A 15,140-nucleotide genomic window follows, 5' to 3' on the forward strand; every position below is an offset into this window, starting at 1 on the left:
GGGATCAGAGGTAGAAAAAACAGTTGATGTGACCTAAGGGTGGGGAGAGGGGAGCCATGGAGGCAGTGCCACAAGGTAACAAAGGTACACTTTGTGGAAGCACTGGAGGGTAAGGGACATAGCATGTGCAGTGAGACAGAGCATCGCTGAAATGACCCACTCTGAGACCTAGGCAGAAGAAGAGGAAAAATGAGCTTGCAGGAAGGCTGATAGATTGATTGTAAGGGGGAGGAGTGGAAGGGCTAGAGGTTTCAGCACAAACAAGGAGCCAGCTTATGAAGGAAGCCTGAAAAGACGTGAAATAGAGAAAACACAAGAATTCAAAATTCATGTATTTGACAAATATCTATTGATCACTCACTGTGTGCCAGGCACTGAGGATACAGCAGTAGACATCAGACCTTCTTCAAGGAGCTTATGAACTTGCAAAGGGCAGAAGTGTTTATGTTGAATGGTCCAAGGTATGACAGTCTGTGGCTGGCTGAAGTGGGGTAGAGGTGAAACTAGGGTGGGATGGGTCATCAACATAGATTTGAAAGTCTACAAGGTAGTGATAAGAAGACAATTAAAATCAGTGCTAACATCATCAAGAGCAGTGAAGGAATATTCAAGAGCAGTGAAGGAATATCTTAGACCACCTGGCTTAATTTGACCTAAGTTTGGAAGGAGTTTAGTTTAGGACTGAGTGGAAGGATCTGATAAAGTAGCAAGATATTATAGGTTGGGAAGAACTGGAATTTGGTTAAATTGAAATGGAATTTAGGGATTGGTTGTCAAAGGGAGATGTTCATGTCTTCAGTCTGTTCTTTTTAATTAGGAGGAAGTTGAAAAGCATGTTGGAGATGAGTTTAGAGAAGTACGAACAAAGCAAGAAAAAGAGCCCACAAAGTCTGTCTAAATTAGGAATACTTCACAAGATGCTCACCTCCTAAGTGCCACTAAGAACAATTCTGAGAGGTGTAATCCAGCTGGAGGGCAGGTCAGAGCAAAGAGCTTTGGTGGAGGCCTCTACAGGTCAGACCTTGGGCCTGTAGTGCATCTCCTGGTAGCTCCTAATGATTCAGCTCCAGGTAAAAGTTGAAGAAAACATTGAATCTTTATGTCCCAACATTTCATTTGATTAGTTTTCATGGTATGGAGGTACTGATAGCCTCATTTAATCTGAAATTCAAGTTTATTATTTACTAATCTGCAGTTCAAGCTATATATTCTATGTTATCTAAAGTACAGCAAAAATCATCTAATTTTGAATGTGAAAGTTTGCATTCAAAAAAACACTGAAATTTTATTATGGGGCCTTGTAGCCTTGATTATTTGCTTTATAGACTTTCAATTTAGTTTTGGAGAGACCCAAATACTACAAGAAGGCATCTGCATTAAACATACATTCTTTACTGATTGATAAAGATATGGTACATTTTAAGAGAGTAAAACAAAATACCTAAGCTTTCAAAACAAAACAAAGTGATTATTCGTTTTGAAAATGAATTTCTACGTTTACAAAACCAGCCAACACATGCATTCCTGGTTTAACATTTCCATTTTTTAAAAAATTCTACAGATAGTATGTGTTTTTTCATAACTGACTAGTCTAACATCAGGTGGGCATGAACCTGGATTGATTATGTATTATTGTTTTAAATGAGAATGAATATATGTAGAAAGATCTAGAGCATGGCTTCCCAAACTCTAGCATGCATAACGATCACGTGGAGGGTTTGTTAAAACACAAACTTCTTTGGCTCTCCTAGGGATGCCAACTAAAGAAGGCTCAGTCAGACCCCAAAATCTGCATTTCTAGCCAAGCTCCCAGGTGATGCTTATCGTGATTCCACTGATACCGAGGCTGGGGAAACACACTTTGAGTAGCCCAGACAATTCCCTTGCAAATGAGACCAAACGTGTACATTTCAAATACACTTTAAAGATTTACCAGGCTTGTCTAGATGACCAAGTAGACTTAACTGTTAATTTGTGCAGATGCCACTTGCATGTGTGCTTGCAAACCCAGAGGGCACCATGGAAGGGGCTGAGAGAGAAACTAGACAAGATATATTGGGGAAGAATTGGGATTAACCTAAATGCGAAGGAAACTATGGGAGGGGTTAGTCTAGGATAAGTAAAGAAAGGGAAGAGAATAAACCCAAATTCACATAGATTTATCACCCCCCCCTAATTTATTAGTGTAAAGTGTTACTTCAGAATCATGGATTCCTCTTCAACTTTTTTTTTTTTTTTTTTTTTTTAAGTTTTACTTGATTTTATTTATTTATTTATTTATTTATTTATTTATTTTTGGCTGTGTTGGGTCTTCGGTTCGTGCGAGGGCTTTCTCCAGTTGCGGCAAGCGGGGGCCACTCTTCATCGCGGTGCGGGGACCGCTCTTCATCGCGGTGCGCGGGCCTTTCTCTATCGCGGCCCCTCCCGTCGCGGGGCACAGGCTCCAGACGCGCAGGCTCAGCAATTGTGGCTCACGGGCCCAGCTGCTCCGTGGCATGTGGGATCTTCCCAGACCAGGGCTCGAACCCGTGTCCCCTGCATTAGCAGGCAGATTCTCAACCACTGCGCCACCAGGGAAGCCCTCCTCTTCAACTTTTGTTCCTCTATTATCCCAAACTTTTTAAAAGTGTCAGAAAACTAGAATAATTTAGAAAAGACCCTGTTTCCTGTCGTTATCTCTCTGTTGCAATCACTTTTTAGTGCCGCCAGTTATCCAAGGAGCAGACAGTGATCTCCCTGAAGAAGTCACCGTGCTGGTGAACAAGAGTATGCTGGTGGAGTGTTTATCCAGTGGCAGCCCCACGCCGAGAAATTCCTGGCAAAAAGATGGGCAGTTCTTGCTAGAAGATGAGCATCATAAATTTCTATCTAATGGAAGAATTCTGCAGGTAAAAGTAAAAAATCTAATTTAAAAATAGCTATTTGACTTTGTATTTTATAATAATTGTCTTTTTTGCTTTTAAAAATAGTTTGTCTTGGTTTATAAATATTGGCAAAAATAACTAATCATAAAAAGGATATATAAAATAAAATTCTTCTTACTCATTCTTTTCTCACTATCAAAGGTAACCACTGTTAACAGTTTTGTGTGAATTCTTCCAGAGGTTATCTGTACATTCAGCACACCACACACACACACACACACACACACACACACACACACACACACACACACACCCTAAATTTACTACAATATGGCCTCTGTGATAAAAACCAAATTATTACAATTCTTTCCATTGCAGATTTCTGATGATTAAATTCTAGATGGTTTAAGATTCCCTGTAGATTAAAATTTGTCCTCTATTGGCAAAGAATTGATAATGAATAATAACGGAAACCACATAAATATCCTGAGTTGTTGTTCTCTAATGGGCATGTCTATATTTTTCTTTTCAAGGCTCTTAAAAGGAAGATAGGCACTTGTAGAAATAACACCAACTCTTTTGTTAGGATGCAACTTAAGAAATTACTTCCCAAACATGAATGATGTTATATAGGCCCAAGAATCTAAGCATCAGTGTATCCAACACAGGACCTATTCCATGGAGTTCTTTATTAAAAAAAAAAAAAAAAAGTATGAGTTTCACTGCTTGTAAATAACCTTTAATTCTCAAAGTATCTTCTGAACACCATGACTATTTCTTTTTGATGCTCATACAACCTCTATCTAAATACTTAAATATTTCTGTTGGCTAGAGCCAAAAGATATATAGATGGATAGAAATTTCTGTGTAATAAAAAAAAGAAAATATAACTGCTATATTAACTAACTCTTGCTACATAAAACAAACCACTCCAAACAACTTAAAACAATAAGCATTTATTTAGCTCACAAGCTTTCTGGTTGGCTGGGTGATTCTTCTGGTCTTGGCAAGGCCTACTCAAGTGTCTGCATGCTGTGGATTGAATCCGTGGCTCTGCTGATCTTGGCTGGGCTCTTGTACGTATCTGGGACCTCAGCTGCAATAACGAGGCTGACTCTTCCCACATGATCTCTCACCCTCCAGCAGGTTAGTCCTGGTTTCCTCACACAGTGGTGGTGGCAGGGTGCACATGGTCTAGGTTTGAAATGGAAGACTGTCACATCCATCATGCTCTATTGGTCAAAGCCAGTCACAAGGCCAACACAAATTCTACATCTTTACTCCACTCCCTGATGGGAGAAGATTCACAGTCACACTGCCAGGGATGTAGATAGGAAAGCAGGAGAATGATTTGGGACTTTTCATAGCCAATATACAAGTATGTATAAATTTGCCTTTTCTGATTAGGAATCTTTATAAATATTTATTTGATTGACCTAATAAAAACCAGCATCAGGACTATTATGTACAAAATTTATTTCCTATGCTTATCTGGCATTAGCTAGAAAGAGTATGTTTTGTTTATTCTCAAAAATTGACAAGTTGCTTTATAAAAAAATTTCAGTTGGAATTTCTTCATTTTTTTCCTTAGATTCTAAACACTCAAATAACAGATATCGGCAGGTATGTGTGTATTGCTGAGAACACAGCTGGAAGTGCCAAAAAATATTTTAACCTCAATGTTCATGGTAAGAGCTCAGTTCCAAAACCATCTGTTAGAGTATGCTTGGAAAAGCAGGAAACTGTATTTTAGATTATGTAGGCTTATTTTGCATTTTTTAACTTGAACAATGTGTGGAGCCTGCATTCATTCAACCTTTCCCCTTCTTTCTTTCTACCACAGCTGGTGCGATTTATAAAGTACAAATCTTTTAGGGAGTCTGTTTTTATATTATTTCAGTCCCTTAAGAAAAAAGAGTTACTCCTACATATTTAAAAGTAAAAAAAAAAAAAAAAACACAATTTGAAATCCCAAAGATTACAAGTTTATATCAAGTTAGAACCAAATGTAGCTCTTCTACCCATAAAAATTTACCCACTGGGCCTGCTTGGAACCAGTTTCTGTCCTCAATTGTAGAATTCATGTTGAGTTACACCCTCCGGTACGTAATATACTTCCTGAAGACGAAAAAGTAACTTTATAGAGTTAAATAATTCCTGAAAACCATCAGTACACCTAATTTATTTATTAGAGTCTAAGTTCTCAGTAAATGCTAGACACTCCATAAATACTAAGTTTTTGCTAAAAAAGCAGTTAGATGTCAGCCATAAATAGTTTTATTTTCATCATGCACAGCTGCTTCCAGAATATTGGAAATGCTGAACAATTATTATAAAAGATTTTCTTTAAACACGTGATTCATATACAAAATTCTAGCTCATTTTGGAAATAGCTGAAATTTGACATTAGTGAAAAATTTCTTCCTTCAAAAGACTTTTATTTAGCATAATGGATATTCTTTTTTGGTGTGGTATGTAGGGAGTATTGATGTCTAGCAATGTTTGGTGTTTGTGTAACAGATATTTGAAGCACTCTTATCTTTTTTTATTCCCAGTGCTTAGCAAGTTTTTTGTTTTTTGTTTTTTTTTTTAACTTTGGGTTTATTTATTTATTTATTTATTTATTTATTTATTTATTTATTTATTTATTTTTGGCTGTGTTGGGTCTTCGTTTCTGTGCAAGGGCTTTCTCCAGTTGCGGCGAGCGGGGGCCGCTCTTCATCGCGGTGCGCGGGCCTCTCATTATCGCGGCCTCTCTTGTTGCGGAGCACAGGCTCCAGACGCACAGGCTCAGTAATTGTGGCTCACGGGCCTAGCCGCTCTGCGGCATGTGGGATCTTCCGAGACTAGGGCTCGAACCCGTGTCCCCTGCATTGGCAGGCAGATTCTCAACCACTGCGCCACCAGGGAAGCCCTCTTAGCAAGTTTTTTTTTGAGTAAATCTGACCAAAATAGAAGAAATGTGTTATGAATTCCCCGGAAGAATAAATTAAACAAATATAATCATTGTGAAAGTATACTGTACTAATCTAAGTAATCTAAAGTAATCTGTAATCTAATTTGTAATCTAATCTGTAAAGTACAGTAGAATAAATGTTGAAAAATAAAAGTGTTGATCATTTTTCCTGATTCCACAAGGCAGAATTAATTTTTCCTCCTTTATGTGATCAAAAGCATCTTGTAAATACCCCAGTTTTAGCAGTTACATATGCTACCTTGTTATCTTTATACGTCTGTATCTTCACCTCTATCCCATAACTTTATTATAAATGCTGTATGCAAATGGTCATTTCTTACGGACCTTGGTCTTCCTAAACCTAGCCTAGAGTCATGGTAGTTGCTAAATAAATATTTGTTGTTCCTTTATTATATTTCCTTCATATCCATTTCCTCTTTGTAATGCATAGGAAAAACACCTGAAGTAGGAGCCTTGTGTGACTTGAGAGGCAGAAGCCACTCGTGTTTACTATTGAGAATTGGAGTTCAGGAGGGGAGGTTTCTCTTTTACTGGTTAACAGTGTCTTGAGCTCCTGCCTGCAGCCAGGAACCCATACTTAAATATTGGAAAATTCATGTGGGGGAGAAACAATTTAAATTGTTTTCACTTAAAACCACACCATTTGTTATCTCCCTGTACAATATCACTTGTTTCTTTTGGACCCTAACCTTCAGTCTGTGGACCTCCCAGTTTTTTTTCAACCCTCTGTGTCTTTACTTGCCTTCACATCCCGTTTAACTTTCATGGACCAGCACATCAATCACTTCTCTTAGCCCACGCCTTCTCAGCGCTCTTGCTCAATAAAGGCTCAACTCTGCATGTAACAACACAGCACACTGACTGCTTGATACCGACCAGGTGCTGTGCCAGGTGTTTTATATATGTTACTTTACTTAATTATCTCAATAACCCCAGGTGGTTGGTACTATTTTATACCTCTTTTACAGATAAAAAAGCTGAGGCTCAGTGAGATTCAGTAACACGCCCAAAGTTACACAGCTGGCAAATACAGAACCAGGATTTTAGCTCAGGTAGTCTGATTCCAGAGGCTTTAAACTTAGCTGCTTTTCTGTATTACCTCTCACTGAATTCCATACCTGCACCTAGGTAGCTAACTACGGCTAGAGGAACTCTTGGTGTCAGGAATATTGGTGTTATGATAAATTCATAGATCCCGCTTGAAATGAGCCCGTTATACTGCCTCTTCATGGCTCTACTCCATAGTGACTCATACCTTCTTGAATGTCAGATGGCCCCTGTCTTAGCTCAGGCAGCCATTAACAAAATACCAGAGACTGCATGGCTTAAACAATAAGAGTTTATTTTCTCACCATTCTGGAGGCTGGAAAGTCCAAGATCAAGGTTCCAGCAGGGTTCAGTTTCTGGTGAAGGCTCTTTCTCGCTTGCAGATGGCCACTTTGTCCTCACAAGGCCTTTCCACTGAGCACGCATGGACAGAGAAAGCAAGGAAGCTCTCAGGTGTCTCTTTTTATAAAGACAATCCTGTAGGATCAGGGCCCCATCTTTATGACCTCATTTATCTTTCGTTACTTCCTTAAAGGCCCCATCTTCAAATACAACCACACTGAGAAGGCTTTAGTATATGAATTTTGGGGGGACACAAACATTCAGTCAGTCACAGTCGCCTCTCACTTTCACTCAGTCAGTGCCCTTACCTCCTGTTTTACAGGGAAAAGAGAAGGCATATGGCTGAAACCACTTCAAATTCCTACCATCAAAATGAGAATATTAGCTGCATGTGATGCTGCCATTTCTTCCTTCCGTTACAACACAAGATGGGAGCATTCCTCTACCTTCTAAAGACTGACTTGACTCTACATCCCTGGCGACCGCCTCCTCAAAAATCTCACAATCTCCTCTCTTCCTCTCCAGTATTGAAATTCACACTTTTACTGGCTCCTTCCCAAGAGCACTTAAATTTACTCGTCTCTTGCCTCTTAAAACAAAACCAAAAACACAAACAAAAAAAACCCAAAACAACTCTCCCTTAGACCTAGTCTTTTTCTTCAGCGGCCTCCTTCTCTTTTTTCCCCATTTCAAAGCAACCTTCTCTAACAGCCGTATGTATTTACTGTCTCCTTTACCTCACTCCTCCCACCACTGCTCACCGGATTTCACCCCAACTCCAATGAAACTGCTCACTGAATTCATGAAATGACATCAGAAGTCCAACAGGCATTTTCAGGCTTTATCTTTCTTACTTCTGAGCATTCAACATTCTTGAGCATTTGACTATCTTTTTCAAAAATTCTCTTCCTTTGGCTTTTGTGATGCCCACACCCCTTATTGATATCTTGCCTTTCCAGTCTCGCATTCCCAGTTGTCTTTGCCAGTTCCTCCTTCTCTACTTGACTATTACACTTTAGTTTTCCAATCTCTAGACTTTATTCTTCCCACTCTTTTCCTATGTGATCTCATGAATTCCCAAATTTCAGATACCATCTATGTGCAAAATAGTTTCCAAATTTTTATTTTCAGCCAGGGCCGCCTCAGGAACTCTAGACTCTTCTGTTCAAATATGTACTTCTAATTTTTTTTAAATTAATTTATTATTTTTTTATATTTATTTTTGGCTGCGTTGGGTCTTTGTTGCTGTGCCGGGGCTTTCTCTAGTTGCGGTGAGCGGGGGTGACTCTTCATTGCGGTGCGCGAGCTTCTCATTGCGGTGGCTTCTCTTGTTGCGGAGCACGGGCTCTAGGCACGCGGGCTTCAGTAGTTGTGGTGTACAGGCTCAGTAGTTGTGGCTTGCAGGCTCCAGAGCACAGGCTCAGTAGTTTGGCACACGGGCTTAGTTGCTCTGCGGCATGTGGGATCTTCCCGGACCAGGGCTCGAACCCATGTCTCCTGCATTGGCAAGCGGATTCTTAACCACTGCGCCACCAGGGAAGTCCTGTACTTCTTATTGACACAAATGTCTAATAGTCACTCTAAGACCATGTGTATATAACTGAGCTCATTACCTTTTCCCAAAAATGTGTTCCTCCTCCGGGGATCTCTGTCTCAGTAAACGGCATCACCATCTTCGCATTGTTTGAGCCAGTAAAATGAATGTCATCCTTGATTCCTCCTCCTCCTTAAACCTCACCCCCAAAGCACTGAGTCCTAAATATTCTACCTACATAATATTCTGGATCCACTCACTTTTATGTCCTTTCTGACACCATCCTAGGCATAGCACTATCATCTTTTGCACTTATTACAGCAATAGTCTCCTAACTGGTCTTTCTGAGTCCCTTCTAGCCTTCTCTCCAGTTCCCTCCACTGTGGCCAGATGGATACCTTTTAAGCTAATTTTTGAGTACACCACTCTTCTGCTTTCCTTTCCTTAGGCTGTTATTTCAGCATTCTAATGATGCCCAGGAGACCCTCTAGGATTTTATACTATTTAGTCCTTTAATCTTTGCCTTCTCCACCTTACTCCCCAGCAGCCTTGCTCTTCAGACTCTGGTCATGCCAGCCTTCTGGTGCCATGTTCTTTTCCCCATTTGGGCCTCTGTATGTGCCATGCCTTCTTTCTGAAAGACACATCCATTGTCTGTCTTCCGCTTAGCTTATTCCTGGTCATACTTCAGCATCTTTTTATATGTCACTTCTTCCTCCTGACCCCCAAACTAGGTTATTTCCCTGTTGTCACCCTACTCTTCTGATTGACACTCACACTCAGCACACTTGTAATTACTAGGCAGTATCGGACAATGGCTAAGAACAGGGCTCTAGAGCCAGACAGCAGTCTTCCAGTTTCTTCCAGTATCTAACTGTGAAACCTTAGGCAAGATGTTAACCTTTCTCTGTCTCAGCTTGCTCATCTATAATAAATAAGAGGATAAGAACTGTATCTAACACATAAGGTTTCTGAGCCTCCAGTGAAATGGTATACATGAAGCATTTAGTTCAGTGCCTGACACAGCATAACCCCTCAAAAAAATGTTAGCTGTTATTTTTTGTTCCATGTCTGTCACTATCACCAAATTATTAATTCTTTATAGATATTATCTATTGCATTTTTCATACTGTATCAGCACTTAGCACATCTGAAATACAGTAGGTATTTAATAAATATTTGATAAATGAGTGAATGAATGAATATGAAAATTGGTGGATAAAAAAACCATGTAGAGTAAAATTTAAAAAGCAATTTTGCCTTTTGATCTTTTGCTTTTGTTTTTGATGCCATTTGAAGACCTCAGTCTTAATATAAAAGAGTATAATGTAACATAGAGAGTATAATATAATAATAGAGTGTTACATTAGTTGTGTTCTTTACTTCATGTCTTACTATCTTCATTGGCCTGAGCAAAACCCACCTCTGCCTTTATTTATTAATGTTTTCATTCATTAATATATTCACTCATTTTTATGCTCATTCCTCGCTCCTATTCCCACCCCCCCCACATAGAAACCATTCAAATATGTATGATGTTATTCCTTCCACATGCATGTGTTCTTGTAAAAAAATCTATTATTCCATCTGCATGTGTTTTAACATGCATAATTGGCATTGCATTATTAATCTTATGCTTTTTTACTCCACTTTTTCTCTGTACTGCTTTTGCTTTTGGAATTCTTTTTTGGTTTTGAACAATAAGCCATTGTATTGCTTATTTCTTAAATTTTCTGCTTATCTTGAAAGTCAGTGATTTACATTGTTGAAATAACCTGTATAATTTATTGATAGATACCCTAAAATAACAGGTCTACTCTGTTATTTCTGTAAGCAAGAAAATAAAAACTTTAAGGATATAATATTAAAAACAAGAATATTCAAATGTATTTAATAAAAAGCAGTATTAGGTCTGTGTACATTGACAAAACCATCTTAGGAACTGGCAACTACATTTTACAAATAAAATGCAGAATAATTCTGTCTGAAAATTCTAGTATTCTGTTTCAATTGGGAAAAGCAAAACTGATGGACATGAGTTTGATGAAGGCATTAGGGAATTCTAAGAAGAAAGGTAAATAATTAACAGTATCATTAACTCAGTGCTTTAGCAGAGTACAGTGGTTGGGCTTATATTAATAAATTGGAATATGTATTACTGATAATATCACTTTTCACTTTTAATATGTTTACTATTAACACCAATATATTTCACTCTTAATATATTTACTATTATAGTTCCTCCAAGTGTCATTGGTCCTAACCCTGAAAATCTCACTGTTGTGGTGAACAATTTCATCTCTTTGACCTGTGAGGTCTCCGGTTTTCCACCTCCTGATCTCAGCTGGCTCAAGAATGAACAGCCTATCAAGCTAAACACAAATGCTCTCATTGTGCCCGGTAAGGAACTTAGAACTCTTTATGAAGTGGGCAACACTTTCTCATTTTTCTTTATTTTTAATACAAATGGCATTTCAACTTAGTCTCTTTCCAAACTTTTGTCTTGCTGCATTTATTTGTTCACATTAAATGCCTCTCTTCAGCCATTTGGGGCCATTAGGATAATACTATAAAGACTTTATGATTTCAGTGGGAATGTACAGTAACAAGGTCTACTTCAAGAAATTATGAAATTTAGGAACAGAACTGCTTAGCAGTTACTTGGAGGTGATAGACTAGTAAATAGTGCTTTCATTGGATAAAATCACTGGTTGTTTTCAATCGATCCTAAAGCTCCTTGAGGATAGATTAACATCAGTAGATAGACTAACAGACGGACAGCCACTTCTGCACTGTGGGGGATTTAAACCCAGAAATACTTGTTGACATATACTGACTATAGTACAATTATGTTTTGCTCACTAGAATGTATATGAAACAGTTCTATTATCCATGTTTGGTTACTGGAGAGAAAATTTTATTAATTTCTTCCTTTATAAGGAAGTAGAATAAATAGTAATGAAAGGATCAAAGGAAACTGATTAAATTCTTTCATTTTATATATGAAATGCTTCTATATGCTTCTATCTATGCTTAGATTTTCCTCTAAGGGTAAGGATATATTTTGCTATTTATCTTATTTGTAAGGTAGTTATTACAACAACCTCTGTACCAAACTTCAGTTTGCATTGTATTTGCCCACAGGTGGTCGAACTTTACAAATTATCCGGGCCAAGGTATCTGATGGTGGTGAATACACTTGTATAGCTATCAACCAAGCTGGTGAAAGCAAGAAAAAAGTTTCCCTGACTGTTTATGGTTTGCTTATACTTTTTTCATAAGATTTTTTCATTTTTAAACTGGTATCAGATATTTTCTATCTGAGCATTCTATGAAAAAAAAATCCTCTGTTCTTATTTTCTTCCTTCAGTGCCCCCAAGCATTAAAGATCATGGCAGCGAATCTCTTTCTGTAGTTAATGTAAGAGAGGGCACCTCAGTGTCATTGGAGTGTGAATCGAATGCTGTCCCACCTCCAGTCATCACCTGGTATAAGAATGGGCGGATGCTAACAGAGTCTACTCAGCTGGAGATTTTGGCCGATGGACAAATGCTGCACATCACGAAAGCTGAGGTGCATCTTTTATTCTTGTTTGTGTGTCATGACTCCTTGGTGGGATTATGGAAGGGAGAATTGGAAGTTGCATATTCCCCTTACTACAGTGAAAAATTATTTTCATTTAAAAAATAACATCATCAATGCCATTATCCTCATTTTTCATTTTAAAAAAAGCAGGATTGTAGAAGGCAATTAGGACTGGGGCATTTAAGCATAAAGATGACTGATGATTTAATCTACACTCGAACGGTGTGATTGGTCATCTATAACTTAATGGAGCACATACAATAGTATCTTTTTCTTTTAGGTATCTGACACAGGCCAGTATGTATGTAGAGCTATAAATGTAGCAGGACGGGATGATAAAAATTTCCACCTCAATGTATATGGTGAGCATCTGCCTCTAATATAAGTCTTTTTCCCCCAGATATGCAAATGAAAGAAAGTATCCTGAATTAACTTAATGAGGACACATGATTTTCTTCTGTCTTTTTACAGTGCCACCCAGTATTGAAGGGCCTGAAAAAGAAGTCATTGTGGAAACAATCAGCAATCCTGTGACTTTAACATGTGATGCCACTGGAATCCCACCTCCCATGATAGCATGGTTAAAGAACCACAAACCCATAGGTAATGTAGCTGTGCATTTTTTTATGACTGTTTTCTTTTGCTCTTGATTCGCTATGTTAATAAACTAGCACAGTTTCAGTATTACGCACATAGCTGTGTTTAGTTCATAAAGCCTAATGTACTGCAATATAAACTTACAAAAGAATTCTTTTTTTTTTTTTAATTTATTTTTATTTTTGGCTGCGTTGGGTCTTTGTTGCTGCATGTGGGCTTTTCTCTAGTTGCAGTGAGCGGGGTTTACTCTTTGTTGCGGTGCGCGGGCTTCTCAGTGTGCTGGCCTTCTCTTGTTGCGGAGCACAGGCTCCAGGCGCGTGGGCTTCAGTAGTTGTGGCTCGCGGGCTCTAGAGCGCGGGCTCAGTAGTTGTGGCACAGGCTTAGTTGCTCCGCGGCCTGTGGGATCTTCCCAGACCAGGGCTCAAACCCGTGTCCCCTGCATTGGCAGGCAGATTCTTAACCACTGCACCACGAGGGAAGCCCTACAAAAGGATTCTTCATTTTACAGAGATTTTTCTCCTTTCCATTTTCAAAAAAAGGCTGTCCTTTAAAATCAAAGTACAAGGGAAAAACTTAAAAAAATGCATTTGTCACATAAAGTAAGACATTTTTACAGTGACTTGTAGAGATGTTAACATAAAAGCTTTTTTATGTTTTGTTTTGCTTTGTTTCTACCTCAAGAAAATTCTGACTCACTTGAAGTTCATATTTTGTCGGGAGGTAGCAAACTCCAAATTGCCCGGTCTCAGCATTCAGACAGTGGAAACTATACATGTATTGCATCAAATATGGAGGGAAAAGCACAGAAAAATTACATTCTTTCAATTCAAGGTATGTGTGGTACACTCTGATCTGTCTTCAGTTTCTTTATTACATTCTGTCTATAGTACAAAATAAGAGTACATCTAAATAGATCATTTATGATGGATTCAAAATATCTCTTTTTTGCATGTTTTGGATATTTTATTTCTTTTCCAATTTATTGAGATATAAGTGATATAAAGAACCGTATAATTTAGGGTGCACAGCATAATGATTTGACTTACAAAACATCATTAGATAAACAAAAAATACTGTCAATTTTCTGTCCTACATTTGCCAGTAGATAGTATTTTCATGAAAATGGACATAAATGTGGAGAAAAGAATAGTAGAAATTTCAAAATCTATTTTTTTTCATGTTTCCTGAAATGTTTACCTTCCTATAGTATATATTCTATTGAATTACTTGTTTATTTAAAACTGGAATAACTTATTTTGATGCTAAGCCTATAGGTCTCTTCCTATTTATATAGATAAGTAAGATTTATCTCATGAAGAGATTAAATATGTTCTAATTGCTGGCCAAGGATTAGGTGAGCTTAAATAATCATGAATCTTATACTATTTTGGAATAAGGAGCATTGATTCATCCAAGAAATATTTAATTAACATCTACTATGTTCCAGCATAGAATTGAGCACTGCAGGGAGAACTTGCATCCTTTTGATTTTCAGCAAACCTTTGGGGTATTACTTTTGGCCTAATGTTTAAATTGAAATGGAAGTCTAACTTGAAACTTAGTTGAAATGCTTGCTTTTTCCAATTTTATTATAGTTACTGAAAAGAATTTCTCGTCAGTTGTAAATGCAATTGTGAATATGTATTATCTACCTGTTGCATGCTCTGTTAAAGCTAACTCCAGAAAACTGAAATTTGTTTTCCAGTTTTATTGAGATATAATTGACATATAACACTGTATTAGTTTAAGGTGTGCAACATAATGACTTGATATATGTATATATTGCAAAGTGATCACAATAAGATTAGTTAAAACCCACCACCTAAAAACTGAAATTAAAGAAAAATTAAGATGTTGATGAGTAACAGTGGTTTCTCCTATTAGTGATGCTGTAAGATTTCAGAAGTAAAAAGGGAAAAACTGCTATTCAGAGATTCAGTGTCAGAAATTGCATGTTTAATTATGTTTAATGCACTAATAATAAGAGGTGCCAATCATGGGGTATGTGGTGTGACCAAACATTTTGCCAGACTTTTTATATATGCTATTATGTCTTAGGACTAGAAATTGTATATACACATAGGGCCTAGTCTGTGTTTTTCCTATATTATATACTTGTTATAGGATGTCTCATTTACATTCTTGATTCAACTTTTAAATTGTACAAATTTGATATAATTATTATCATCTTCTG

General features: G+C 37.7%; 1 protein-coding gene across 6 annotated transcripts in view; it reads left to right on the forward strand.

Moving 5' to 3' along the window:
* The window catches only part of HMCN1 (hemicentin 1), a 530,431-nt gene that overhangs the window by 377,832 nt on the left and 137,459 nt on the right, over window positions 1-15,140 (forward strand). For all 6 annotated transcript variants that reach the window (XR_009008571.1, XM_007166971.2, XM_057547914.1 and 3 more), the window contains 8 exons: window positions 2,701-2,888; window positions 4,456-4,552; window positions 11,003-11,164; window positions 11,909-12,022; window positions 12,135-12,337; window positions 12,630-12,711; window positions 12,821-12,952; window positions 13,628-13,777. Coding sequence is in view for 5 of the 6 variants with exons in the window: in XM_007166971.2 (XP_007167033.2) it covers window positions 2,701-2,888; window positions 4,456-4,552; window positions 11,003-11,164; window positions 11,909-12,022; window positions 12,135-12,337; window positions 12,630-12,711; window positions 12,821-12,952; window positions 13,628-13,777 (1,128 nt within the window). In the remaining variant the exon portion in view is untranslated. The remainder of the gene's footprint in view (window positions 1-2,700; window positions 2,889-4,455; window positions 4,553-11,002; window positions 11,165-11,908; window positions 12,023-12,134; window positions 12,338-12,629; window positions 12,712-12,820; window positions 12,953-13,627; window positions 13,778-15,140) is intronic.

This window comes from Balaenoptera acutorostrata, chromosome 1 (assembly GCF_949987535.1).
Source record: "Balaenoptera acutorostrata chromosome 1, mBalAcu1.1, whole genome shotgun sequence".
Lineage (NCBI taxonomy): Eukaryota > Metazoa > Chordata > Mammalia > Artiodactyla > Balaenopteridae > Balaenoptera > Balaenoptera acutorostrata.